The 26243-nt window shown below is 50.0% G+C and overlaps 1 protein-coding gene and 1 long non-coding RNA gene across 2 annotated transcripts in view; both read left to right on the top strand.

The window, feature by feature from the left end:
* The first annotated feature begins 1031 nt into the window (after positions 1-1031).
* On the top strand, positions 1032-4901 carry LOC128732303 (uncharacterized). Its single transcript, XR_008411693.1, has 2 exons — positions 1032-1229; positions 4686-4901. It is a non-coding gene; the product is annotated as an uncharacterized LOC128732303 (long non-coding RNA).
* Positions 4902-5644: 743 nt separating this feature from the next.
* Positions 5645-26243, top strand: part of LOC128731679 (uncharacterized) — a 42257-nt gene continuing 21658 nt past the window's right edge. Inside the window, exon 1 of the mRNA XM_053824811.1 lies at positions 5645-5774. Within this exon, the coding sequence (XP_053680786.1) occupies positions 5645-5774 (130 nt within the window). The remainder of the gene's footprint in view (positions 5775-26243) is intronic.

Genomic DNA, 26243 nt, shown 5'->3' with positions numbered 1-26243 from the left:
TATTTTTTTTTGTATAACTATTGAAAGAAATCTTCATTTTTTTCGTTGAAATAATCCGAAAGACATTACGTGTGGACGACGGAGCATTTGAATTGTAGCAGGTTTGATAAACGTGCACGTTGAAAGCTCGGTTTCAAGATCTATTCAAAGGAGCTTTTCAATGTTTGAAAGCTCTACCTTTTTGAAGCAAACAGCTTGAAATATGATCGATGATCGCGAGGACAATCATGTGATGACAATGTTGGGATAATATGGAGCTGTTGTTCTTAGTTGTTAAAATTGTTTATATCACGTTTTTAATTTTCTTCACATCGTATTTATTATCACATCGGTGTGTACCAATGTTTGACACCCATGACATTATAACGCCCTGCAATGCTTCGTGCGCAAGAGAATAAACACCTGTCAGCTGAGAAGGTACGGGAGAAAGCGAGAGAGATATATTAAATCATGCTACAGCCGAAGGAGCTTATGCTCATTTTTATGTTCGATGTTTTACAGGGCTCGTTGCTTATGCTTAGCTAACGATTTAGTTTTCTTTCGCCTATGAGCTTGATTAGGCAGTGGAATAGCTTAAATTTGGTTTAAAACCGATTCAAAACCAACATACAAGATTTTTGTAATATGATACAGCCATAAAAGAAGCAATATTTAAAATAAAAGGGGTTCGTTTCCAGTGTTGAACGAACCCTGCACATGCACAGGTATGTTTTCACTTGTAACCTGCACCGTGGCATGTGAGGCGGACAAATCATGATAATTTCAAAACATTCCATCGTCAAATTCAATCATCTCGTTATATTACCCAAATTGTTTACCAAAGAAAATTGAAATTCTGGTGCATTTTTTTGTTAAAACCTTGATTTTTTCTCAAATATATCGAAGCTTTCATGGCGCACTGCAAAACTGCGCCACATGGCACTTGCATTCCCGCTGTTGTGCGCCCGCTGCCCACTGTGCATGGCTTCGTCGGCACTTTTCGGATTCATTTCAAGATTTCCTCTCCAAGCGTACGGATGTGCCGTGACCGAGCTCCTCGCGTCGAGTGTTTCTGCTGAAATCCGTGAGCAGCAGCAAGTGGTGGAAAAAAACAAACGGAACTTAATTGCTCTGCGCTAAGTGAGTGGATCAGTTGTCACGATTCAAGTGTGAACTAACAAATTAACAAACGTTATCGCGAACTGTGCAACGGAAGCGTAGAGTGTGTTATAGTGGCGTTTTAAGCGAAGGTATGTCAAGCAGGACAGGTGCAGGTGGTCCTCGAGGGCGAGGTATTTAAGCTTAATTTGATCCCCGTCAGTGGCATCCTGCACTCGAGCATGTATTTCGTGGTTTGGAATTTTTTAATCAATTCCCAAGACACGTTGGATGCTGCGTTGGAAGGGTTTATGCGAATAGAAAAGTTTTCCCCGTGGTATGTTGCAAGGAAGATCGCGCAATGTGATGTGAGATGGTGAGATAAGGTGATCTTATGAACTTTTCTGCAACACCAGTGTGATCGTACGGAATTTTCGAACAAATCCGGATGCTAAAAGACGTGGACAACTATCGTGCCGAGCATTAACATTTACCGCAGAGTCTTGTGTTATCGAAAGGACGAAGAAACATCGCAACGGCGCTGTCCGTTCGTTCCAGCTCAGCCATCCATTAGCAATCGATTCGGGGTTTTGGAACCGAAAATTGATTCGAAACGGCGATCGGATCGTCGCTCTTTGCTCTCATCGGTCGCTCTATCTAATCGGTGCATCGGAAGGGCCGACCACATCGATCGAAAGCGACCCAACCAGCGTATTTGTCTTCTGGAGGCCTCCTGGCCCGGGGGCAGCTAATTGGGTCTGCTTTAGTTTTATTATTAACCACCCAACATCGCGCGTGGCGCGGTGCTGGAGGCAGCCCAAACAAAACAGAAACTAAAATAAAAGCACTCCAGCCGTGCTTTCATTACGGCTCCCTTCACTGTCATTAGGGAGTGAAGAGTTTTTCGGGAGACGATCCCTATGCCGGACACGCGAACAAAACGCCTGCCAACAACAGGGCCGAAATGCGAGAAGGAAGAGAAAAAATAAACCAGAGCCACAGCCACAGCAATGCAAACCTGTTCGAGATTAAAAGCAACGCGGAAAGAAAAAAAGGATGAACTGAAAAAAAAAAAAAATATATATAAGCCAACCCAAAAGCCACACGGCCCATCAAATAAACCATTATCTTGGTTTTTTTCCTCCTTTTTTTCCTTGGTTTGTTACTTCATTTTATATGACTTTTCGACGTTGGCGACGTTCTTGCCACGCCGATGGCTCTGACTTCTCGATCTTTTCGCCCTTCGGGAGATGATACTTTCTTCCTTTCGCGTCCTGTCGGATGGTACAGAAATAATCAATTAGCTCTCCTCGCGTGTGACGGCGTGCTAAGGGACATGAAGGTGCTGTGATGTTTGCGTTTTTGCCTCTTAAGTATCCTTGTCCCGAAGCTCGGTTGCATGATCTTTCACTCGAACCGGGAGCTAGCACCACCCGGAAAGCCTGCGCCACGCGGACAAACGTCAAACGTGACACCCATTTGAAATGGCCATTTTACGGACGAACGAGCCACTTGCCAAACGATCGATCCTTCTCTCCCACCCGCAGTCGTCCGGTGGGCTATCAACATTTTAGATATTCCGATCGGACAGCCCCGGAGACTACGAGCATTTCTCCACCCTCGGCCCTATTCCCAAACCCCTACGTGTGTGTGTGTGTGTGGTTTGGGTTAGGCTTTGTTTTATCGATTCCATTCGCGTCCGATCAGCTGTCTCGTTTCTCCTCTGACGGTCCCGCTCTCGCTCTCCCACAATCCGCTGCGATCATGTTCTATCGATGGACCTGCGGCCATCGGCAGGTAACGGAGTCCCTGGTCCCGACTTTCCGTTTTCGATTTCTTCGGGGCTTTACCCCGCGGCTAAGGGCCGGTGATGGTCGGTCCAGGGGGAAAAAAAGCCACATTGAAGAAGACAAAAAAAAACACGCCGTCCAAGAGGTGGAAAACCTACTGCCCAATGTCGAGGAGCACAAGACACCCTTACGTGCTACGCCTCCGACGCCATTCGGCACTTGGGCCCGGCAGGAGCCACTAGGAGTAAGGCCGCTCACTCGCACGCGTCACACGCGGCGAGAAGGAAAAGAAATCGATACATTCCTTCGTGCGGCCGGGCGCGTCACTTTCTAAACGGGGTGAAAGATACACCCCTTCGAGGTGCCCGCGGTGTGAGGGGTCGAAAGTGGCCGGAATGCTCCCGGGATGGAGCCCAACACGCGGATCCTACCGGTTCGGGTCGAACGGAGAACGTTTCTTTCTCGCCTCGTAGCACGTGACCCACGGTTTCGCCGGATCGTTTCGCAAAATGCGAAAAAAAATAAAACAACCACATCCAGTAGGCGGATTCCACTCAGCTGGCAGCTTCCGTCTGAGAGCAAAGGACTTCGTCGTGGGCTACTGCGATGGCGATTGTTACACGAGCTGGAAATCCAACAACATAAAACACCTCCCAATTAAATGAGGCTCAGTATGTAGTGAAACCTTACAGCAGCCCAATTCATCGAAAAAAAAGCTCACGAAAGCAATCATAGGTTAATGATATCGATTAGGAAGTGAAGCGAAAAACAACATTTAACAACGCACCAACAAAGAAAACCCACCAGGCGGGCTGCGAGCTTTAGGTAATCCACTTCCACTTTCGCTCTGCGCTCATGCAATCGGCACGCGGCATGAAATCGAAAAACATCCCCGCCTGCTTCGACGGAAATATATTAGCGCCTAGAATTAAGCCACCCAAACGCCCGTGCGATGGATCGCACGGACCACCGTGGCCCGGCGGAGAGATCGAATTAATATCCCTCTTCCCCCATTTAAAGCGCTTGTCCGAGATGAGCTATAAACTGTTGAAACGAGGCGCCCTTAAATTTAAGCGCCCCGAACGCGAGATGCAAATTAAAATATTGACTTAAGGGCTTGCACCTTGCGCCTCGGTCCCTTTTGCCGGGTAATAGCTTCAACCGGAAATGCAGGGAAATTAAATTCTATCGATCGGGAAAGCGATCGCCTTCCGAAGAGATGCACTTATCTCCCATTGTTGTCCCCGGTCCGGTCGCGTTGATTATGCACCTTTTTTTTCATGCATGATTATGTGTGATTTGTGTGAGCGTGCGTGTGTGTGCGCGATCGCGTCGCATTTTTATGGCCAACGATTGATGTAATATTCATATATCAATTTGGAAGATTTATCAACGCAGCGGGAGAAAGTCTACCGGACTCTCCGGTCCAATAAATCGATTCCCAAAATTATGCGCCCCATTCAAACCCCCTCATTTGAAAAAAAGCATGTTACAGCGTTCGGGTGAATCGGATTTGGATGGAATGGAATGTTTGCTTGTTCGCATTGTTTTCTTTCTGATCGGGTCCGTGCGTGTGCATTTGTTGGGGAACAGATTTGTCCTCGAGTTGGAGACAATCAAAAGCACGAGAAAAAAAGGATGCTCAAAATATGAGCAAAAAAAGGGGTTGTTTTGTGAGAATCCTCACGTGAACGGATCTCAAATGCAGTAAAGGGATGATTCTAAAATGTTAATAATCGCTGGTACAATTGCACCAACCATACGTGTGCTATTATTTACGTGTTCCTCCCTATTTTTCTCATCTCTCCCCACATCCAGCCAATAGACCGACGACGATTTCGGGTGATCGTTCTGCATCGATCGCAGATTGAGAAGAAAAAAAGTAACAGAAAAAAAACAATAAACAGCAACACGACAACGATAAGAAACAATCAGCAAGAGAGAACGAAGCCAGAAACGATCAAGATCGCAACAAAAAACAAAAGCAAAAAAAAAACGCACATCAAGGCACCCCTCCTCACCCTCCCCCCTCCCAGTACGGGCAGAAGGGCACGGCAACAAAACAACAATCACCGATCATCATCCAAACAGTAATAATAATCGGAGATAATGGTTGCATAATTTTATCATTAAATTCGTAGCCCGGCCAGGAGGCTCCACTTCACCCGAAACAAAACACACCCGCCCGGGAGAAGTGTGTGTGTGAGAGAAAGAGAAAGAGAGAGAGAGAGAGAGCGAGAGAGAGGCAGATAGTGGGGGAACTGAACGAGCCCCCAACCGAAAATCGAGGCCCGCAAGCAGCTGGATATATTATTTGCGGGCGTGCGCGCGTACGTGCCAGACCGTGCGCTTCAGATGCGATTTGCGCCCCTGCGAACGCGAAAGTGCGTGCCTGTTGTGGCACAGAGTGGCCCTTTTCCGGCCCATCGCGAGTGAGTGTGATTGGAAGATTGTGTGGCTAAATTGCGCCTCGATCGCGGTGTATTTTGCGTGGGTATATTTTTTGCCGCAATAAGTGCTCCGTCGCGCGGGCGATGTTACGCGCGGTGATCCTTGAGTAAGAAGTGAATCTCGCTTGTGCGATCGCGCGTGTGCTTGTGATTATTATTTTTTTTGAGTGATTTTTGAAGATCCCAGGAATTTGCGCTAACACTGCGACGAGTGAGTCTTTCCAGCACGTGTGTGACGAGTGCGTGTGAGCTCATTTTCCGAACGGACGGTCTCGCGTGTGGTGGCGCCAAGTTCTGAGCCCTCGCCTGACTGTCTGAGCTGGTGCGATGGAGAACGAATCCTGCTACGGTGGAGGGGACATTGCCGGAGCCATCTTTGGGACGCTGTTCGCGATCGTCCTGGTGGCGGTGTTGCTCTGGTGGCTCTACAAGAAGAACTACATCCTTAAGCGTAAAGGTAGGTCCAAACCATCTAACTCCGATCGTCACGATCGTCGCGATCGACCCGTTCATTGCATCAGAAGATTATTAGCCAATCGCATTGGCCACATTACGAAATGTGTCACTCGTGTCCCCGTAAATGGTGTCCCGGCTAATTTCTACCGGCCCGTTGCTCGCGAATAAGGCTGCCCTCACCCGCCCAATTACGCCCAACGGAAGCGCTAGGGAAAGTGGGTTGGCAGGAAGTTACATCGCATGCAAATGACAAGTGCAGCCCCCGTTTGACAGCGAAGCCAACTGTCACTCGGGCCGGTTTACTCCCGGTTTAATTGTATCGATTGTGCAACGCTTGGCTGGCTTAGGGGGGAGGTGGGCGGGACTTGAGGCTTGACATCCCCAGGAGGGGTCGTGGGGTGTAATTGCTGCCCTCACTCACCTCACTCCGCACCAGCCGCTCCCGTGGAAAACGGGACACAGGTAAAGCTACGATCCGATCGAGGGTTTCCCTTTCCGTTTCGGCCCACACACGGATGGTTTCGGCCTCTTTCTGGCTGGCTCCATGGTGGGGTGCTGGAATTCCACCCAATGGGCGGGGGTTTAGCATCATTTGCATACGAATCATAATGTTTATCGATGGCTAGGGGACGTCGAGCGTCACGTGCGCGCTAACGGGCACTGGCTGGACGCGGTTCATTGATCCTTTCCGTGGGCTGACGATCGGTGGGGTTATTTTTCGTTACTACCTCCGCCTCCACCGTCCTCATTTTCACCTCAGCTTAAACAGGGAAGCGGTTGGGAGGCTCGGGTGCGATACCTGTTTTTTTTTTGTATTCACTGTTCGCTTGCTCCCGTCACTCAGAATGGCCACGCATTCGCCCACTCTCGGCGTCTCGGCGTGTTTGGGGTTGTTTGAATATGGATCGATAAATATTGAGTCTTAGCTCATTTTTTTCACCTCCCTTTTCTTCACTCGGCTCGCAGTTGTCTCCCTCCACGAATCCCATATCCGGAAAGTTATGGGAACCGCGGTAATAAATGCATTTTGTAACCTAGCTTTTTTACTGTTATGCCGGAATCTCCCAGGGATGGATGACTGCCCATCATGTGTCAGGCGAGGCGCGGGTATCATGTTTCATCGGCACGGAAAGTAAGCCGTTGAATAATGGACTGGAAAATTTGCATTTGATAGCAATCCAATTCGTTTTATTTGATTTTTTTTTCAAAAGTATTACAACCAACCTACCTAAGGAGCAGGCGTTTTAACATGCGTTAATTTGCTAACGTTAGGTCGCCATTGATCGCTTGATCGCCTGATCGGTTGTTTTCCGATTTGTAGAATCAACTAGCCACACGATCCACTCCAATTGTGCCCGATAACACGAAAAGAAAGCAAGTGATCGCGTACAATAACGTACGCATGTTCGCATCGATTCAAAGCTTCCGTCCGTTCCCGGAGGGCTGAAACGGAAAGTGAATCGTTCCGATCGGAAGGCTGGTGTGTGCAAAGTTTTCCCACCCCTTGAAGGTATCTGCGGGTGTCTAAAACACCACCTTAAACACCTTAAACATCCCTTGCGGAAGCTTGCGCCAAAGACCCCACCGATCAACGATCACGAACATCGATCGCGTAGGTGCAACGCGGAAAACTCCAATCGAACTCCTCCTTCGGCACACATTTTCCTCGTTCGCGCGGAAATAAAGCATTTTAATTCGTTCGCGCTGGTTTGTCTGCGTTTATTTCCACACACACACACACACACACTGGCGTGCGCTGTAACACCGGAACCGGAGGTGGATTGGACTTGGACAAGGTACTTCATCATCCCACGTGGCCGACCGTCATTCATTGCCACTTTAAAACATGACATCTCCGCGACATGCCACGCGAAATATGCGCCTCCACGGGTGCGTGTGTGTGTGTGTGGTTGAAAGAGCCTGCGAGAGAGGGAAACATTACGACCGCGACAAATTGCGCCCGTCCGATTGACGGACGTGTGTTAATTGTGGCAATTTTAGGGTGGAGAAAACAACCCACCCTGCACTGGTAAACGGAGGGCTACCGAAGCGGTTACTGGAGGGAAGGAAATTAAAAGCGAGCAAATTAAAAAAGAAAAAAGAAAACATTGGCGTTTGTTGCAGACGGCATCGGGGTGGATGAGAGTTTTATATCATCGCTCGATAACCATCGCGATCGTTATGGAACCGGATCAAATACCCCAGGGCCGGAAGCGGCTGAGCGTTCATCTCTCAACCCAAAGTCGCAGGGACCACCCGGACGGTGGAAATTCGAACCACACGGAGAAAAACCATCGCTAATAAAGCCACAAATCTCAGAAAAAGGTCTGGACGCGTGGGGGCCAGTGTAGCAGCGAGCGAATCCCCGGCGCTTGTAAATCACACCCCCAGCGAGAGGTTCGAGAGTTCGGACGGGCCAAAATGCGCTTTCGCCCGCGGGTCCTGCGATCGAGAGGAAGTGTGATGGTTAGAGGACGTGGGGGTGGGGGCTTTTTCCATCCTGTACTACCTTCCGGATGACGAGCTTGGGGCTTGCATTTGGCTTCACGCCCCGCTTAACGCCCGCGCGATCAAACGCACTCGATCGGAATCGATCCACAGTTACACCAGTCGATCCCGTTCGGTGCACCTATTCGCCCCCGGGGTGTGTACCTTAAACATACTCCAAAAAAAACAGCTCCCTCTCGTTCGTTGGGAACACCTGAGACAAGGCAGGAAGTCCGATGCGAGGCGCCCGAAACGATCGAACATTGCGATCGCGCGCCGATAGACAACATCAGATTTCATCCACCGGCCGTCATCAACCTGATCCTCGCGAGGTGATATCGTTTTAGACCTGGTCCCCGTTTCTCCCTTAACCACATACCCTGCATCACATCCTCAACACCAATGGATCTTGATCGTTATCGGGGGGGGGGGGGGGGGGGGTTGGTACGACAGCGAAAACCAATGTCCAGCAGGAGTTGATCGGTGCTTTCGAAAGTGCGATTTTGGGCCCTCGAGAAATGCGCGCGCGCTTCGGCACACACACACACACACGCACGCACGCGCGCGATCTCTTATCGCGGTGTGCGAGGGATGTGGCGCTGTTGTTTTTGTGCAACCGGAAAAACAAGTTCCCCCCAACCGTCGAGTCTCGCACAGGGCAACAAGATCTGCCCGGGGGATCTGCGAAGAACTCGTTTTCCGAAACTCGGGAAGCGTCCCATCCCAGCAGGATTGTGTGTGCGTGAGTTTGTGCGCTTTCCCCCCCCCCCTTAACCTTCTCGCCTGTCGTGTGGAGCATGGGGAGAAGGGTGGGGGGCATCTATTGCGAGTTTATGCAAATGATGCCGTCCCCGGGATCAAGCGCTAGAACCGGCGGATTTGCGGCTGCTCGAACACCTTCCCGATCGAAGGTGTTTCGCTTCGTTTGTCCTGCGCGCGAGCACGATGATGCAAATCAGGCCTTCATGCGTGCGTGTGTGTGTGTGTGCACGGGGGGCCGAAGCTATTAGTTTTTCTTTCGCGAGGGCATTTTCCTCCCTGCGCCAAGGGGGTGCATCAACGACGCAAGGGATGGTGACTTGCGCAATACGAAAAGCGGCCGGTTCCGTGGGGTGTTGTGTTTTTTTTTTGCGCAAGTTCCGGTGACATGATTTCCTTGTGTTGATTTATCGATCTTCGTCAGCGTCTGAGCGAGGAGACACCTCTCGCGGGGTCCGAGTGCGTGTCACATTCGTGTGATTGAGTAATTTCATAGCTCGGGTTGCTTTCTAACTCTTGTCTGGAGGAGCATGCGAGGTTGGGGTGCTGTTTTGGACCCGGGTCGGGGTGGGTTTATCAGCATGGGAAATTACTTTCCATCGCTCATCGCATCGGGGTTGGAAAATTATGGGTTTCTGATACGAGTGCAAGGATGCGTATATCAAAGATCGCCTTCCGGCAGGTGGCGTATTAATACAGGAAATGCGTTTCTTTGAAATACCATTTTTTCTGAGTTGTATCTTGAAGTTTTCCAGCACTAAACAGAGTAGTAACGATTTTTGTAAAACTCAGTATAATACAAATAAGCTTAAGATCATCTCCAAAACGATAGTTATTGTTAGATCACTATTGTACCCAGTATGAATGACTATTTAAAATAGTTTTGCAATCTTTTTCCCGACTCGTTCGGTCGTCGTTATAGCCCGAAACGATACGTTAACATTTTCTACGATTTTGCTGCAGCTTTTCCACCTTCTAAACGACGTCTAAACCCCACCAAACCCCCGAGGGGCTCATTTAGCAACGTGTCAGCAACGCCGCAAAAGCGTGGCCAGTTACCAGTGACAGTCCCGGCAGCCCGGTTCGGTCAGCGACCGCAGAAAAGAGAGCGACCGAGCCGCACATTGTTGGGTGCGAACATTTCGGTCGGATCAAGTGTATATAAGATAAACATTCCAGCACGGGCTCTCGCACCAAAGCCATCGCCAGTGGCCATGCCGCCATCGCGCGCCGGACGCAAACTTGAGAAGCCCGCGTTGGGCTTTTTCGCTATTACGTCCCGGCCATGCAGATCGCGGTCGAGCACGCGAAGCGACAATGTGGATGTGGATTTTTGTATCACTTTTCACGAACGAAAACGGTGCTCACGGGTGCTTTTCGAACGCAAAAACAGGTTTCCGCGTCCTGCGGGGTTCTTGCGCGACCGCGCCCCACCTAGGAGCGAAAGAATTTTTATCATTATACACACCTCCAACCCTCGGAACCGCCTTTTTCACCCGTACGCGTACGTACGTGGATCGCGCGAACCTCTGACATTCGGTTTGCCTAGCCATTCCGTTCCACCTGACGGCCGGTCTCCGGGTTCCAGTGACGCGCGTGTGAGCTTTCGTTTCGGCTCCACCCGACAGGAGGGTGAGCTTATCTCGAAGGGGGATATTAAGCGCAGTTTTGTTTTTTTTTTTGGCGTCTTCCCAGTGGACCCGGAAAACATGGGGAAGGTTCATAAAAGACGGCACTCCACCCGATCGAGTGTGTTTTTATTTTAATTTACATCTCAAGAGTCAGGCGAGCGAGCGAGAGCCCGAACGGTGATGGTTCTTGACCGTGCTGAATGCGCGTTTTTATTGCCATCATCAACTTGATCTTTTCGAGCTTTTGGAACACACACACACACACACACACGCATGTGTGTGAGATAGTCGCGTTGGTCTAAGGAATTCCCCACCCGCTCTGGGGAAGATCTCCTTAATCGGTTCCACGTAATAAAAATGAGCGAAATGCTTATTCAATTAAGTGGATTCGTTCATCTCGGGATCGCGCCGGATTCGGTCGATTGGGACCATCATCGGGGCTGACAGATTTTTTTTCGTCCCCTTCCCCCCCCCCCTCCTCTCTTCTTCACAGGTAGGGGGGTTCTTCTTGGGTGCCCTTACGCCTCCCATCGATCACAGGGCCTGACCGCAAACACGCGGACTCATCCAGCTTCTCCAGCCTTCCCGGGCCATTAACGATCCAGCGAGGGTTTAGTTGGCTTCATGTCCCACAGCTTCACCCACCACAAACTCAATGGGCTTCCCCATCACCCAATCTCATGCACCCCCGCTCGCGGGATGGTAATTTATATGGCGGAAGAAATTAAACGCTTCAGAGCCGCCTTGTTTGCGCCTGCCCGCGTTGGGAGGAACTTTTTGGTGGAAACGCTGAAAAGCCGTCCACGTGACCGCGAGGCGCGTACCCTGTGGGGCGTGGGTGAAAGTCCCAAACAAACCGTTAATGATGGTGATTTGAAGGGCGGCGGGCAATGGGGAGCATTCCTGTCGTTTTTTTTTACCGCGCACCAAAAGGGCGAGATTGAGTGGTTCGACGCGGTTGAGAAGAGCCAACGGAAAGAAAAATGCCACCCTTCAGGGAGCGTCCGTTGAGCTTTGAGGCATGTCGTTAAAGCTTGATGCGTCGAATGCATGGCGATGAGTGATTTAATACTATTTTTCATTAGATCGACATGCACGGAGTGTCTGTGAAGCTTTTTTTCAATGTCTGAAACCGAGAAAAAACAAACCATTCCATGCTTTCCTGCTCTACTACGGATCGTTTAAGGTGCACCTCGTAATGGCGCAATACTGTCTTGAGTCATCGCGTTACTTCTACGCAAGCTGGCCTGGATTTTTTTTCCACTATTTGACGGAGAGAATATTTTTGCATTTCCCTTTCTCGGCGGATTTGTCGTCGAGTTATGTAACCCACATCGTGCCCTCCACAAACAAACCCTACCCATTCATGTGTTTTTGTTATTTTCATTCCAACGGCACAGCGACAACGACAAACACAGCAAAACTCCATTTCCCAGTCTCGCGCGCGCGTGCGCCTTCGAACCCGCGCAAATGATGCAACCCGCGTGTTCTATGCACTCTCCATCTCATCTGTTCAGAGGGCACATTTGTGCTCTCTTTCTCTCTCTCTCTCACCTTCATTTGCTCCGCTTGTTAGCAAAATCATCCGAGTAGGCTTTCGAATGTTCCTTGCTCTCGAAGCTGGGGCTGTTTTTTTCTATCGTCTAAACTGGGTAACCTTCGCGCCTATGCACCGCGATGTGGACTGGAAGCGGATCGTTATGTCGTTTTTTGTCTTTTGCATCTCCTTCCCCAAGCCCACCCACTCACCCTGCTCTAAACCACCCAAACGGTCGTCGATCGCATGTAGGTTGACGTCGGTGCACTTTTGCACACATCGGCGATCGACGATCTAGGTGATCTTTCTCCACCACTCGGAGCTGTTCCACGCGTACCGCGCATTAGCGTCTCGTTCGGGTGCAATCCAAGCTCATAAAATCGCTCCCTAACTGACTGCCATCCGTACAATGTGGCCCACTGTTGGTGAACGCATGGCGTCAACGACGAGTACGGCAGCGATCACAACCGATGGTCATGGATCGTTTAGCCTCGCAGGCAAATGGATGCACCATCGGGTGATGTGTGCAATGTTGTTCACTCGTAAGCGCAGGCCCAGTGTCCGGACTGGTGAGTCGCAGGCTTCCCATTTTTGCTGACTCCATGGCGATCTGGGTGACGCACGCGGAAACATCATCTGGGGAATTTGCTGCCGCAATCGCCAGATGCGTGGCACGTGTAACGCCCGATTTATCACGCGCGTATGCCACCCCGTAATGGGGGATTTTATCGACCACCGTTGCATCGAGAATGTATTCATTAGCCGAGCGATTAGAGGGCTCCCTTTTTTTTATTTGAGCTCGAACTATTTCTTCACACAATTATGACCAATTTCCTAACATCGAATAGGTTTCGTGGAACTATTTTCCCGGCCAGCCGATTGTTGATAACGGTGGTGCGTTTTAGTGCGCACATTCCGAACTAAATATCGGTGCACACGGGATTCAGGCAGCATGAGTGGTGTAATTGAGCTCATACCAATGCTTGCAGCTCGATCATAGCTATGCTGCAGCTGCTTCCGGAACTGCGGGCTGACAAAAAAACTGATAACGGAAACGTTAGGTGGAATTATTTCGAGTCCTTACCTAATCCATCCGGATGCCAAATTTAGCCGATGTCGGTTGCTTGGAACAGAACTTATCCTCCTCTTGGTTGGAGTAACCACGCACACACGGAGGAATTATGCATGGAGTTGAAAGCAACGCTTCCTAATTTGGCACACAGGTATTATTACTGCCCCATAAAGATAATCACTCCACCCAGGAATGTTGCGGCATTCGGAACATTTTTCGTCGAGCAAGTGAAATTATTATCAACCATAACCACAACTTTCAAAGCAGGAAATGATTGGCAGCAACAATTATGTGGCTGGAATTTACTGTTTGTCTGTAGGATGGTTAAATTGTCGCATTCTTTGGAGTAATGTCCGAGCGTCATATTACACGACTATGAAGGTGCTTTATGCAATCAATAGTGTATGCGCTTTATGCAATCCAAAAGAGAGTGTTACATGTTATATTTTATTTAAAGGAAATGTATGAACATTTTGTCAGTTTAATTTAAAGCATGTATCAATCCACCTCGTCACAATCGCTTTCCATTCCAGCTCTCGAAATCTTCCCTCTCGATAAATCTTCCCAATTCCTCATTCCACATTGCCTTTTTAAGCACGCGTTTCTAATCACACCTTAAATTAGGTCAGTCCGAAATCAGTAAGCACAATTACAACCTCTTCCCGACGGGAGCCCTCGATTGCCCGATTGCCCCATCCGCTTCACTCGCCCTCGGTTCAGCCGGGCCTTTTATTGATACGCTCCTTTTTTATGGGCTAGAGAGGCAGAAAAAAAACTGTTAGCCTAGCTTTCTCCACCCTGCCCAGGTGCAGAACTCGGGGCTAGGTTTAATTGGCCGTAGCGGTACCGGTTCTAGGTCCGTGCCGTACTTCCGCCGCACCGCGTTCGGTCAATATTTGCGTCGATCGATACCCCATGGGGAGAGAAATAAAAGAGGAGGAGGTGAATTTCGCTCCCGAATGTAAACACCAGCACCAGCTTGATTTGGGCGATCGTACAGACCCGAAAAAAAAGACCGATCGCCGGCTGCCAGCGCGCCGGGAATTATCGAAATTTAACGCTTCGATCCACGTCCCAATCAACCGGCCGTACGAGGGCTGGAAAGAATCGGTTGGGTAATTGCTTTCGTATTCGGTGTTCTGGAAACCTTCCATCACAACCTCCTCGCTGGAAAAGGGGTTGCATCATCCTGTTTCCCCATGTTTGGAAGGTGGTCGATTGTGCGCCGAGCCGTGGCCGAAGCCGGTGCTTTTTCGCAACTATTCGATTCCCGTTTTTGGTGACCAACGTGTGGTGAAACGTGTGTGGTGTTCTTCACTTCGTAGAAGAACAAAAAACTTTTCAGCTACATGTATAGATTTTTTTTTCTTGCTTTTCGAAAACCAACACCACACACATAATGCCAGTAGGATGGTTTTTGTTTGCGCTATTCATATCGCACCGCAACCCAAATCACCATCGTGCAGGGAAGGACTGTTCGCTTATGTCATTGTTTGAGCTCTGTCTCCATCAGTCAAATAAACAAAAAAATTGGCGATGAATATTTGGAACAGTGCTGCGAAATGTGAGCTTTGAGGAATGGCCGTGCCAAATTCCGCACCGAATTTATGGCGGCCGGATGTGTGGCCACGACACGCCGATTTCGTCTAACGATGGCATGCTTTTGTTACATTCTGCCAACCACAGGCCGCTCACCTGCAAGGCGCTTTATCGACGGACGCACAGTGTCCTTATTTGGCACAAAATGGTTGTTTACTTGTTCGGTTAATCGAGCTGAGGCCGTTTCTAGAAGGCAACAAGGTGTTGCGGTTCGTTCGTTCCTTGAAATTAGAATCGAAAAAGGGCAACCAGCGAGCTTAGAGATAGGCCGGATGGATCCATAGAAACACTTCCCGCTTTGATGGTGGCCGATATAACACTGTCCCTCGTAATTTTAGTGGTTGGAATTCAGCACACATCCTTAAAAGGCATCGTACAATGTGCCGTTTGTAATCAATTATGTTTGTAAGGCTGTAAAGCCAACGGACTATAGTGTTTAATCAAAAGTTTTAATTCTATCAATCCGAGCATTAAGCTACCAAGAATTCCACCGGTTTACGACCCGCCAAGACGCCAAACCTATCAAAACTGGTGAGAACAGCGAGCGAGCTTCAGCGGCGCAAACTCGGAACCTGTTTGCTAAAAATAACAGCCTCAAAAAGCGACCCTCCCGAGAAAAACCACATCAAAAGCATTCGATGCAGCGCCGAATGTTGACCGATCGTTTTACTTTTTTTTCTGCTTCCCTCTCCTCAAATGTTAGCGGCTAGCGGTGGTATTCAGAAGATCCACGCCACGAGATTGACCTTCGCCTGCTAAGGACAAGTGATCGTCATTCGTGAGCGGCGTGATCTGGCACTACAAATGAGCGACCGTGTAAGATACGCGGTTTGGTCTGGAATGGGCACCGATCGAATATATGACCGGTGCGATGTTGATGCAGGCACATTCAGATCCAATAAGCTTTCAATAAACCGTGTTCGTCAATACCCTGAAGTGTTTGTTGTTGCTAGGAGGTTTGCCGCCTAAATAATAACAAGAGACTTCAATGCTTATGAAGCTGCTGATGAACGGATTTTAAGCTTTACAGCACGGATTTATGTGTAAAGACGCTCATTAATTCTTGAAAAGCAATATAGCAGTTGTTTGATAACAAAAAGTGCAAAAGAAATAAATATAAATAAACATATCAACTAATTGATTATTATTTGATATTTTTACGGGGGGTTCGTCGCTTAAATTTCATCAAAAGACTTCAACGCTGCCAATTTATTTTTAAACGCTTTTTGGAGGTATTAAATGTCGATTTTTTAGTAGAAAAAGTTTGCAAACAAACCAATCATAGCATACTCATTGCTTTCCACTGGAATTCATTCCCAACTCCTCTCGATTACCTTCACTTTCTCCCCCATCATTCGGTCCAGCGAGTTCTCGCCCAGTACGCTTTGTTGCACTTCTCGCGAGCATACAAGCGAAACTCCGCTCCCGAGAATCAGGAAGTAGACTACAATTGACCTGGGTCCCGGTTGACCAAGAAAAGGCTCCCCGGCGGCCGCGAATCTGGAGCAGCGCAATAAATTACGGTGATATTGAAATTCCATTCGGAACACAAAAAACCGCCCCCTGGCGGCAGGCGGAGAGCCTTGAGGTGTGCAGCTCGCGCACTCATACTCTCACCAGGTCGTGCCAGGTGTACTAGGACAGGCAGAAGTACGTGAATGATGAATTCCTTCCACCGCGTAGCCTCGATAATAAATAATAAAAATTACAATAATAGCACAAACGGGATCACGCTCGATCGCGCGATCTGGAGCCGGTGCATTGCGTCGATCGAACCGGTGGGAAAAAAAAGGCCAGTCAGAGCACGCAGCCACCAACAGTGATGTGTTGTACCCTTGATCAACTCACGTTCAAGTTCACCCAGCCGTGAGAGGCTGTCAGTTATTGCTACGTATTTTTTCCACCTCATAATGAATCTGTTGCCGTTGAAAGGAGACGCTTTGCGACACTTCTGCACGGGTTCCTGGTGCTCTTAGCATAGCATTACATTAAACATACTTGCAAGAAATATACGAGACACAACCTCACAACCCCACATGATTCGCAATTGCACCCGATTATCACAAATCACGTTGAGTCGCCGTGTCTTCGTCTTCGCTAACGGCCGGAAAGCCGCTTTTGCATCCCACTAACGGCTCACTAGCTAAGCGTTATTTAATTGAAAGGTGCAGCCTGCGCGAACCCGCAATCGTCCCTTCCCGATCAGTCGCTTCCATTCGTGCGATCCTCGCTCGTTGTGTAACATACAATGTACCAATCCTGCGCATCAAACCTGTACAATGTTGCGAAAAAAAAGCAACGCATCCAGCTCGCGAACAACGCAGTGCATGAGCATCATTAACGCACCTCTTGGGCTCAGGCCCGGTTTTGCGCCCTCGTTGAGTGTCACATTCCACGATCCGCACAGCGCCATCGTATCGGATGTCCGGCGGCAGTGTCTTTTCACGACCGTTGAGCTTTCGTCGAGGCGTCGAAAGAAAGCTGTGCCGGGGTGTCCTCACGATCGAGCGCTAGGTGATATATTTTTATAGCCCGATTACCATACGCTTGGCGGCTCTGGTGGTGGGTGGTTAGTCGAACAAAAAAAAACAGCCTACTTTGGTGAAGTTGAAAGGCCGTCTTCTCGCAAACTATTTATACCACTCTCACTCACAAGGTGCTATTTGTTCAGTTTTAAAACGAACGAGAAATTCCACACGGAATGAAACACACATACCAAACAAAAAGCAACGGAATAGGGAAGGATGGCTTTTCGCTGGTTCTCAGTGCGCTCCCCGAAGCATCAAAGGCCACTAGTCCACCTTTACATCCCTGATCAGTTGGGTGGGTTTTAAGCTTCGATCCATCCACGAGCCACGTTGGCTCGTTTCGGTTCGAAGCACATTGTTCCCCGTAAGTCTCAAACGGAGACTTTGCTAGCCACAAACGAAAGCGAAATCCACGGCCGCCTGTTGTGCCTCGTGGAGAGGGAGGATCCGTATGATTTGCATGAGCGATTCTGCGCGTGGGAAACGATGTGAAAACATCTCCCCCACGAGCAGCCCACCTCGCGATCGCGTGTCATCGGAAAGGAATTTCTTGGTGGGCTGCCGCGTGCTGTGTCGGTCACTGGCACGCTTATCAAAATATCAATGAAAGCGTCAGCATTGAAACCGGAAATCTTTACCGCCATGTTAATCCCCCTCAATATGGCGTTCTTTGGTGTGTGTGTTTTTTTTTAATTTGTTGCACCACAACGGGGTTTGGGTTTTGCTTGTATTATTTATTCCATGAATGAGACCTTCTTGTCGAACTACACCGCCGGGGTCGATTCGGGAAAGTGTGAAACCATTTGCTTTCTTCGCCAACCACCCTATCTGGGGAGGGAGGCCTGTTGAGCACTTTCCCGGGCATTTGTAAACATCTTCAGCCATCGACAGCTGCTGAGAAGGGTTGCGCTTTCGTTCGACCGTCGCCGGGAACCTTTATGGACCTTAGGGATGGGCCCTACAGCCCTTGGCCGCGAGCAGCTTTTAGCAGCTTTCGAACGGCAAACATTCGGGACAACATGCTGGACGCTGTGTGACGAAACGCCCCGTAAAATTCCCTTCCCGAATGTTCGACTTTTCCTTTCACTCGCTGCCCGGGGTTGGCATCTTTGCATAACGCGACCCACTAGGGCACCGAAGACAAATCGCGGCCAACCACCCTTTCGTCATAGGCAAATTATTGAGCAGTTCCAATCTGGCCTCCTCCGGTAACCCACGTGCTTCGGTGTGATTGGGGATGATGAGGATTGGTGTGGCTCTGTGCGTGTATGTGTTTTTTCTCTCCATCCCTCTGTTGTCTTTTCGTGCACCCTTTCTAAACGCGCGTCATCGGTGGTACATACGTGCGCAATTGCGGGGCCACACGCGCACCGTACATATTGATTAAGTAATTATGCACCCGACCTGGGAGCGACTCAGCGTGGCTTAGTCTGGCTGGCAGAAAAGCGTGAACGATCGCTCGAGTTGGCGTTGCGAATCCACCGACGGAACGGAAACCCACCCACCCCGAGAGGGAGCAGCCCTACGCGTGGCCATTTATGGTTCGAGAACGCAGGGCTTGTAGCGCTCGGATTGATGGTTTTTCGATCGATCGGATGGCTCTACGCCGAAAGGGAAGCGAATGATGAATTAGTTGTATTGCGGTTACGTCTCAACTGTGGGTCGACTCCGGCCACTAGCGGGATGCGAACTAAATTCGTTAATAATCGATTAAGGAGCCCATTTCCCGACCCATCCGACGATCGCTCGCACCTGCGGCGTGTATCGAATCGAGGCAAATGATTCCGCCGAGCGGTGGGTTTTCCACCCGAACTCTCAACCAGAATGGAACCGATTCGAGACGTCCGGAAGGAGACAGACGCGACGGAAGATGCTTTGAAGGTTCTGTGCTGGGCGCGGCACGCAATTACAGGTCCTGCGTAGGCACGACCGCCGGAGGTGGAAGACATCACCGCGTCACGCCGCTTTATCGCATCCCGCTGAGAGCGATGACAAATCGCGCGGCTCGGTTTAATGGGAAACGGGAAATGTTGAAATGTCGCTCGGGTGAGGGATGCTGATTTAAGAAACAACAGAGAACGTGTTAATTACGGCCGCACCTTGCGATGAATCCGTGTCAAGAACGTAGCCGTCTAAGCCTACTCTAAGTAACCATAGCAACGCCCTAGACGCCCTTTGACAGATGACAGATGAGCAGCGTTTTGTTTTTGTATTCTTAGAGGTGCATTTTTGTGACCTTTTTTAGTATCCTCGATGCTAAATGATACATCTCTTGCTTTTTTCTTCTGTCACTTCCAGGTAAGCATCCCAGCATCTGGTACATCTTCACCCCAAACAACTCCTTCAGCACGATCTGCTCATTCCATCACGGCGCGCTTCCGTTCCGGTTATCCCTGTGCTGTGTTACATTCCTGCGACCAACGACCATGTGCCGCTCAACAGAACCGACGGTTACAACGCGCGGCCACATTCCAGCATCCCGCGGGCCGACCTTTCGATCGATTAATCAACGTTCAACGCCGACCATCGGTTTTCTTGTCGAGCGGCCGGTGGAATTTTGTTTCGTTTCGCTGTCGATCTTTCCGAAAAGTCCCACCCAGTCACCGACCGGCCGGGCGGGAATGAAAAGCATCCCAACGAAAGGGCGCTGCACTTTGGTGCAATCGCACAAGTGTGTGAGCGTGTCTCAAGATGAGACCGCGTGCAAACATTTCACGGTGGTGGATACGGCGACAAGAATAATTTCTTCATTAGCACATACCATGACCTTGTACGGGGTTGCCGATGGTGCGCCGCTTGAAAGCCGCAGCGTCACAAAAGGGAGCAAGAAAAAAGGATTCCCTCGTTCCTCTTCACAACCCATCACACGGGCAGCATTCTGACATCCAGAAGGTGTGCGAGTGTGTGAGAGAAACGATGACTTTTGGGCTGCGGGAAGAAAGATGATCGTTCTCGTGTCCCGCGTTGGAAGATCACGCGTTTGATTGATCGCTCCCCGATGACTCGTGGGGGGCTCAAAGGACGCCCGAGAGCCCACAAAACCCTCCCGAAGAGTCTAACGCGCCCACGTTCTCGAAGAACACACCCGACCGAGCAAGCGCTGAAACAAGAGCCTCCTCCACGCGCGCGCGTCCGTTTCGATCTTATCCCGCGAGTGGCCCTGGATGTAGCGTAAGAAAGGGAGCTGCCATGTCATGTGTCAGTCACCGGGACCCTTCCCTTCAACTACTCAAGCCGCCCTCACGCGGTCGTTGATTACCTGCCCGAAGAATGGCCGCCACGACCCAACCCAGACGCTATTTACCGGCGGGAGCCTTCCGGGGGTCTCTGACGATGATAAACACTTTCTATTTGTCTACGCGCGACGCGGGTTCCGGCGCGGTTTCATCCGACAATTGGTTCTGTTTGTTTTGTGGCCGGCGGTCTTCTTGGTGCCCTTGAACCGTGGTACGAAGGTAGGCGCGGTTGGAGACGTTCATTGTTGCCACCATACGTTGCGAATCGTTTGACTTCAGCCACCGATCGGACTTTTTTTCTGTGGAATTACACTCTTGCAGGCAAACTTTGGACTTTTTCTAATTCGGACACTGCTCGATGAAGCCTTAGGGAATACCGGAGAGATGGAATTAGCACCTTAGTTAATTTAATCCTTACACATAGCTACTTGAGGTGGATCTTTATGGTAAAAAGCACCAACTATCAATCATGATATTTCGTTGGTATTAATTTATCAAAATCTTCCCTTACCAATCGATTGTTTTGCCACATTGCAAGTCAACATGCACTCGGCATCAACATATTTTATTACAACACTTTTCGCTCGTTCCATTGAGCATACCCGCAAGTGTACTTTAACGGCACAGCCCTTACGGTTCACACCATCCGAACGCTGTCAAAGTTCGGATGAGCACGGACACATTCTTTAGCTTGAATGGAAGCGCTGATGAGCGGCTCACTTGCGCAACCGCGCACGTTGTTGAAGCGAAGATACGTAAACAGAACACCACTTGAGAACCTCTACCGAACTAGCCCCGAGGATAGAATTGACCCCGGTGAAGAGGTCCCGCACAAGGACATTACATCGTGAGCTCGACACGTGCATTAACCCGTTCCGCGGGCTATCTCATCGGGCTTCTCGACTTCACGGCGTGCCCTGTGTGATATTAAAAAGCAAAAGACGCCGTGTACGATCGAGTGACGCAACACACCGCCTCGGGGGCAACCGCGTGATCGATCGGGCTGCACTTTCACGGCTCATCCTCAGCTCACCGAGTGCCTTGCGTGCTCCGAGAGACCAGTAGCACTTTGTGCGATCGCTTTCGGATCTTGATATTTTTGAGGCCCCCTTTTTTCGAGGGGCCCACAATCTCCCGGGTTATTGGTATTTTATTCATAGCGGACCCCCTAACAAAGAGAAGCGCACACATTTTACGGCATTAAGCTGCCATGCGGCAGCGCCTCCGTGTATGTGATTAGGGATGCTGCTGATCGTTGAGGCAGCCATTTCTTTCGGCACCGAGAAAGAACTCTCCCTACAGGATGGGCTCGATTCGAATGCCCGCACGGTGAATATTATTAATTTTGATCTTTACCAAATTCCCCCACCTTAAGTTTTGTCGAGCTCCGGTGGAATTCTCGCTGCGCCATCCCGGGTGCCGCATTATGCAAGCCCACCGGTGAGGGAAAAACGTTGACATAGCCACACACAGCCACATACCTGTGCGGTCGTAATTTATGGTATTTATCGTGGCCTGCGATCTACGCCGCAGATGCGCACCCTTCGCAAAGGGCACCAGTTCTTGGCACCACACAGGCGCTCCTACTTCGTTCGCTAAACCGAACCGGAGGGGGTTTCCCCGGTGGTTGTAAAAAGGCAAGGAAGCTAAAGAGGACAGCCAATGTGGACTTTCCGATTCCGAATTGTCCTCCCGATCGGGCGTTTTGAAAAGGTACCCCCGGGGGTTGGTGTGGGAATTTCTGACCATGCGAATGGTGATGCTGTCACGTGGAAAGGATGCGTCGGGGTACACAAAAAAATAAGCGCAAAATGTCTGCCTGCATCCTGTTGTACCTGTCATAAGGCCGGTCTGGGGATGCTAATTTCGTTGATCTCCATCTGGGTGCTTTCAGAAGGCACTACAGGTACGAGCGCAGGGTGTTGATCAACCATCGTCGGCTTCTAATGATGGCTAGACGTCGTGGATGGATCTGATCGGATGGCAGCAGCAAAAAAGAAACGTGAATCATAACTTCCAGACACGTTTTGTGGCAGTTTTGAGGCGATGTTCGAATCTCCACGAGGAAAACGGGACGCCCGATTCCGCCCGTCGATCAAACGATTTGACTGTTTCGTTGTTTAACGTTACGTAAAACCACCGTTTTATCATCGACCCATCACAGAAAGGCTCCCGCTCGGACTAGACGGAGCGAGACTGATGTGCGCATTGATTGGATCCGATTGATTTTGGTGGATTTTTGCGTCGCGCCCGCCAATCAACTGCTCACCGTGATTGGTTGCGAAATTATTTAAATCTGCTTAGACGCGCTGCGTCGTGGGGGGATTTTAGGCGAGAGAAAAATGGTCGCAATAACACAGTCAATTTGTCTTCTTATGCACGCTCTTGTAAACTAGTGTTGAATTAGGCAAAGCTAGCACGCAAGCATTTCCGTAACGATAAAAGAAATGAAATTGCCAACCGCGTAATTTCTGGCGGGCTTTCGTGCAAACCTGTGGCCCCTTTTGCTGTTGGCGTATACACCAGATGCACAAACTGTAATCAAGTTGACGTTGAAGATGGGTCAACTAAAGTGAGAGAGAGAGAGAGAGAGAGAGAACGAAAAGCATCAACTGTGCATTGCATCACGGGGTGCTTTGATGGGAAAACTACACAGCAGTAGGAAGAAGAAAAACAGGGTAATAATCGCAAAAGCCACGGGAGCCGCAATCACACGCAAATCGCGGGAGGCGACGTCTGTTTTTTCTTCTTCGCGTTGCACGCATTGCATCAGAATGGCGGTTGCAATTGCACCATCGCGCCCGATCCGCGCAACCCAACCGTGTCCCCGGCTTCCTGTGGCATTTTTGTGTGCTCTTCTTCCTTTTCGCTGCCAGTTTCCCGCGAGCAACCGCGAACCGCGAAGGAATGTGCCGGTGGCTCGACCGCATGTGCCCGCGAGCAAATGACATAAATGGGGAGGAACCTGTGGAGACGAAAGCGCACGGGAAACCGAACCTAAACGATGAGCAACCTGTCGCTGGTGGAAAAGGGAGCGAAAATGTGGAAACGATTCCCGCAAACCGGACTCGATGCGAGAGCGCGATCGATCCGCGAATGGGGTGCAAAATCGACTCCTGCGGGTGCACTTCTGCACCAGAAGCCAGCCAACCGACGGGGCATGAGTGCAAAAAGGGTGCCTCAGCAAGTGCGAGCAATTAAAACATTAGCTAATTGATGGCGAACACCGGTTCCGTCCCTGCGAGATGCGTTCGATCGTGCGGAGCAATCGTTTGATCGCGGTTTCGCCGCCAGCAGGACGGTTGCAGCTGGCCGATGGCTTTTTCCCCGTGGAAAAGTCCCATCACGTCGCGGAAAGTGCCACAAATCACACCCGATCGGAACGGCGCAACGAGGGAAAAGAGACGTTTTTTTTTTCTTGTCGCGATCTCGATCATCGCTTCTTTCCCATGACGGGTGGCTACGCGGGAGGAAGAAGTTTCGTAACGATCGAATTCCCCGCTCAGCGTCGGAAGAGATTATTGATTTCAAACGTTTTTATTGCTCTTTCTCTCTCCCTCTCTGTATGTGTTCGAAACCACTCGAAAGCCCTAGCGACAACGAGCCGCAAGCACTTTCATTATCACCTTCACTTTGGTTGTTTCATCTTTTCAGCCCTCTCTTTCATCAACTGGCCTGCTGCCCCGCACAATCGGTGCAGTTGCAACCATTATCAGTAACGCGATTTCATCGTCGGGTCGCTTCAATTAGTGCTGAATTGTTTCCACCTTTCCCCACGCTGCCCATGCGCTGCATTCCGCGCGATGAAATAAATCCCAAGCTCGCCACTTGATGGATGTATAAATCCTCTTTTTCTTCCCCTACACTGTGTGTTTTGTTCGTTATTAGTATCTCTTTTCTTCTCCGTTTTCCCATCATTTCAAAGCCGTGTTTTCTAATTGCCTACACGTTAATTGTTACCGCGTGCTTCGGCGCGAACATCGGACATCGTGTGAATTGACCGCGCGGGCTTTCCTCGCGCCAGTTGAGAGGAAGTGTTAAAGAAAAAAAATGGAGATATTTATGCTCTGCGGCTGTCAGGGTGTCAGGTGGGCAGGTCGTTACGATCACATTGATATGCCCGTGGAATGCCACAAATCGATGCCGGTTAGGACGTTTCATTAGACCCAATGGAGCGGTGGTGTAATGAGCTCGTTTTGTTTGAATTGAAATTCCGCCACAAACCTTGATGGATTAGGAATTTGCCTAGTTTGTTTCACTGGAACAAAAGCATGGACATGCGCATAGGCGACAAACCCTGTCTCTCGTTTAATCGAAATCAAAAGACTGACACCAAACAAGCGACGAACCCTTCGTTTAGTATCGAAAATACGAAAGACTTGCGCATAAGCGACGAACCCCTCTCATGCTTCGTGAGCATTTTTTTCAGTTGCATGTTGTGTTTTTTTTCGCCTCAACTCATGGCACACTACGTATGAGTCAACGTACGATTATTGACCAACGAAAAAAAAAAGAAACATAAATACGGGGTCCTGGTTTCACTGCAGGCAAATATGTGTGTTGGGGATTTAAGCGTACTCCGGTGTCCCCGTGGCGAGTGCGTCCATGTGTTCTGACAGCCCACCCGCCTTCTCACAACACTCCCACCCACCAACACCACCCGGTTGTACATTGGAATGCAAAACATGCCGTTTAGCTGGCCGATGCCGATGCTGCCCGATTCAAGGTGAGCCAGCGGGGCTCGGCCGCGCGCACACACGGTGCCACAGTCCGGCAGCAATCCTTGATCCCCCCCCCCTCCCTCCCTCCTCTCCTTTCTCCCCTTTGCCCAGTAAACCGGTAAAAGTGCGCAATTTTCAAACCGTTCTCCGGGGGGGGGGTGGCGGGCAAGCGATCTAACCGAGCGGCCAAGATTTACAGGCACGGCTTTTTGGATGCAGACACGACAGGGAAGGAAAGGAAGGTACAAGCAATGGGGATGTGGATCCAACCTGACGCACCTCCCCGTTCCCGGTTCGGGTCCATCGAAAGGCACTGGAAAGCTTGGTTTGCGCACGATGAACGAAAAGAATGCGCCACCACTCTCCGGGGGCCAACAGTCGAAGGGAACGGTTCGACCCTCCAATTCCACCCCTCCCCTTCCATCCCGCCCTCCCCTGTCTCAACCCCCTTGATGCGGATTCCCGGGGCTCGGAGTTGATTAACATTGCAATGCATTTTGCACGGTGAAAACCGTCCACGGTGCGCCGGTTTACCTGCACGTGCACCGGTTTAGTAAGTAAGAGAACGACTGGTGGGTGTGTATTTCGCTATTTCTCCCTGTTTTTTTTTTGCTCTTTGCTTCACCCATTCGAAAGCTGTACCGAGGGGTTGTTGAGGGACCCCGCGTGCATGCGGGGGTGGCTTTGACGAAAGTGAAAATACGGCGTATCGGCGGTACGGTGGGGCAATTAGTAGGCCACTTTTACAGCTTCCTTTCGCGTTTGCAACTCAATTAAACCTCGCGGGTACGGGCACGGCAATATGATCCGTGTATACGCGCTAAACGTTCCAGTTGGAACCGATTGATTGGCGGGTGGCTTAAGAAGAGGAAGCAGAAAGCCTCGATTGTTTCGATAACC

The sequence above is a fragment of the Anopheles nili genome, chromosome 2, assembly GCF_943737925.1.
Source record: "Anopheles nili chromosome 2, idAnoNiliSN_F5_01, whole genome shotgun sequence".
NCBI classification, from domain to species: Eukaryota; Metazoa; Arthropoda; class Insecta; order Diptera; family Culicidae; genus Anopheles; species Anopheles nili.
This window is presented reverse-complemented; position numbering and strand designations above follow the sequence as displayed.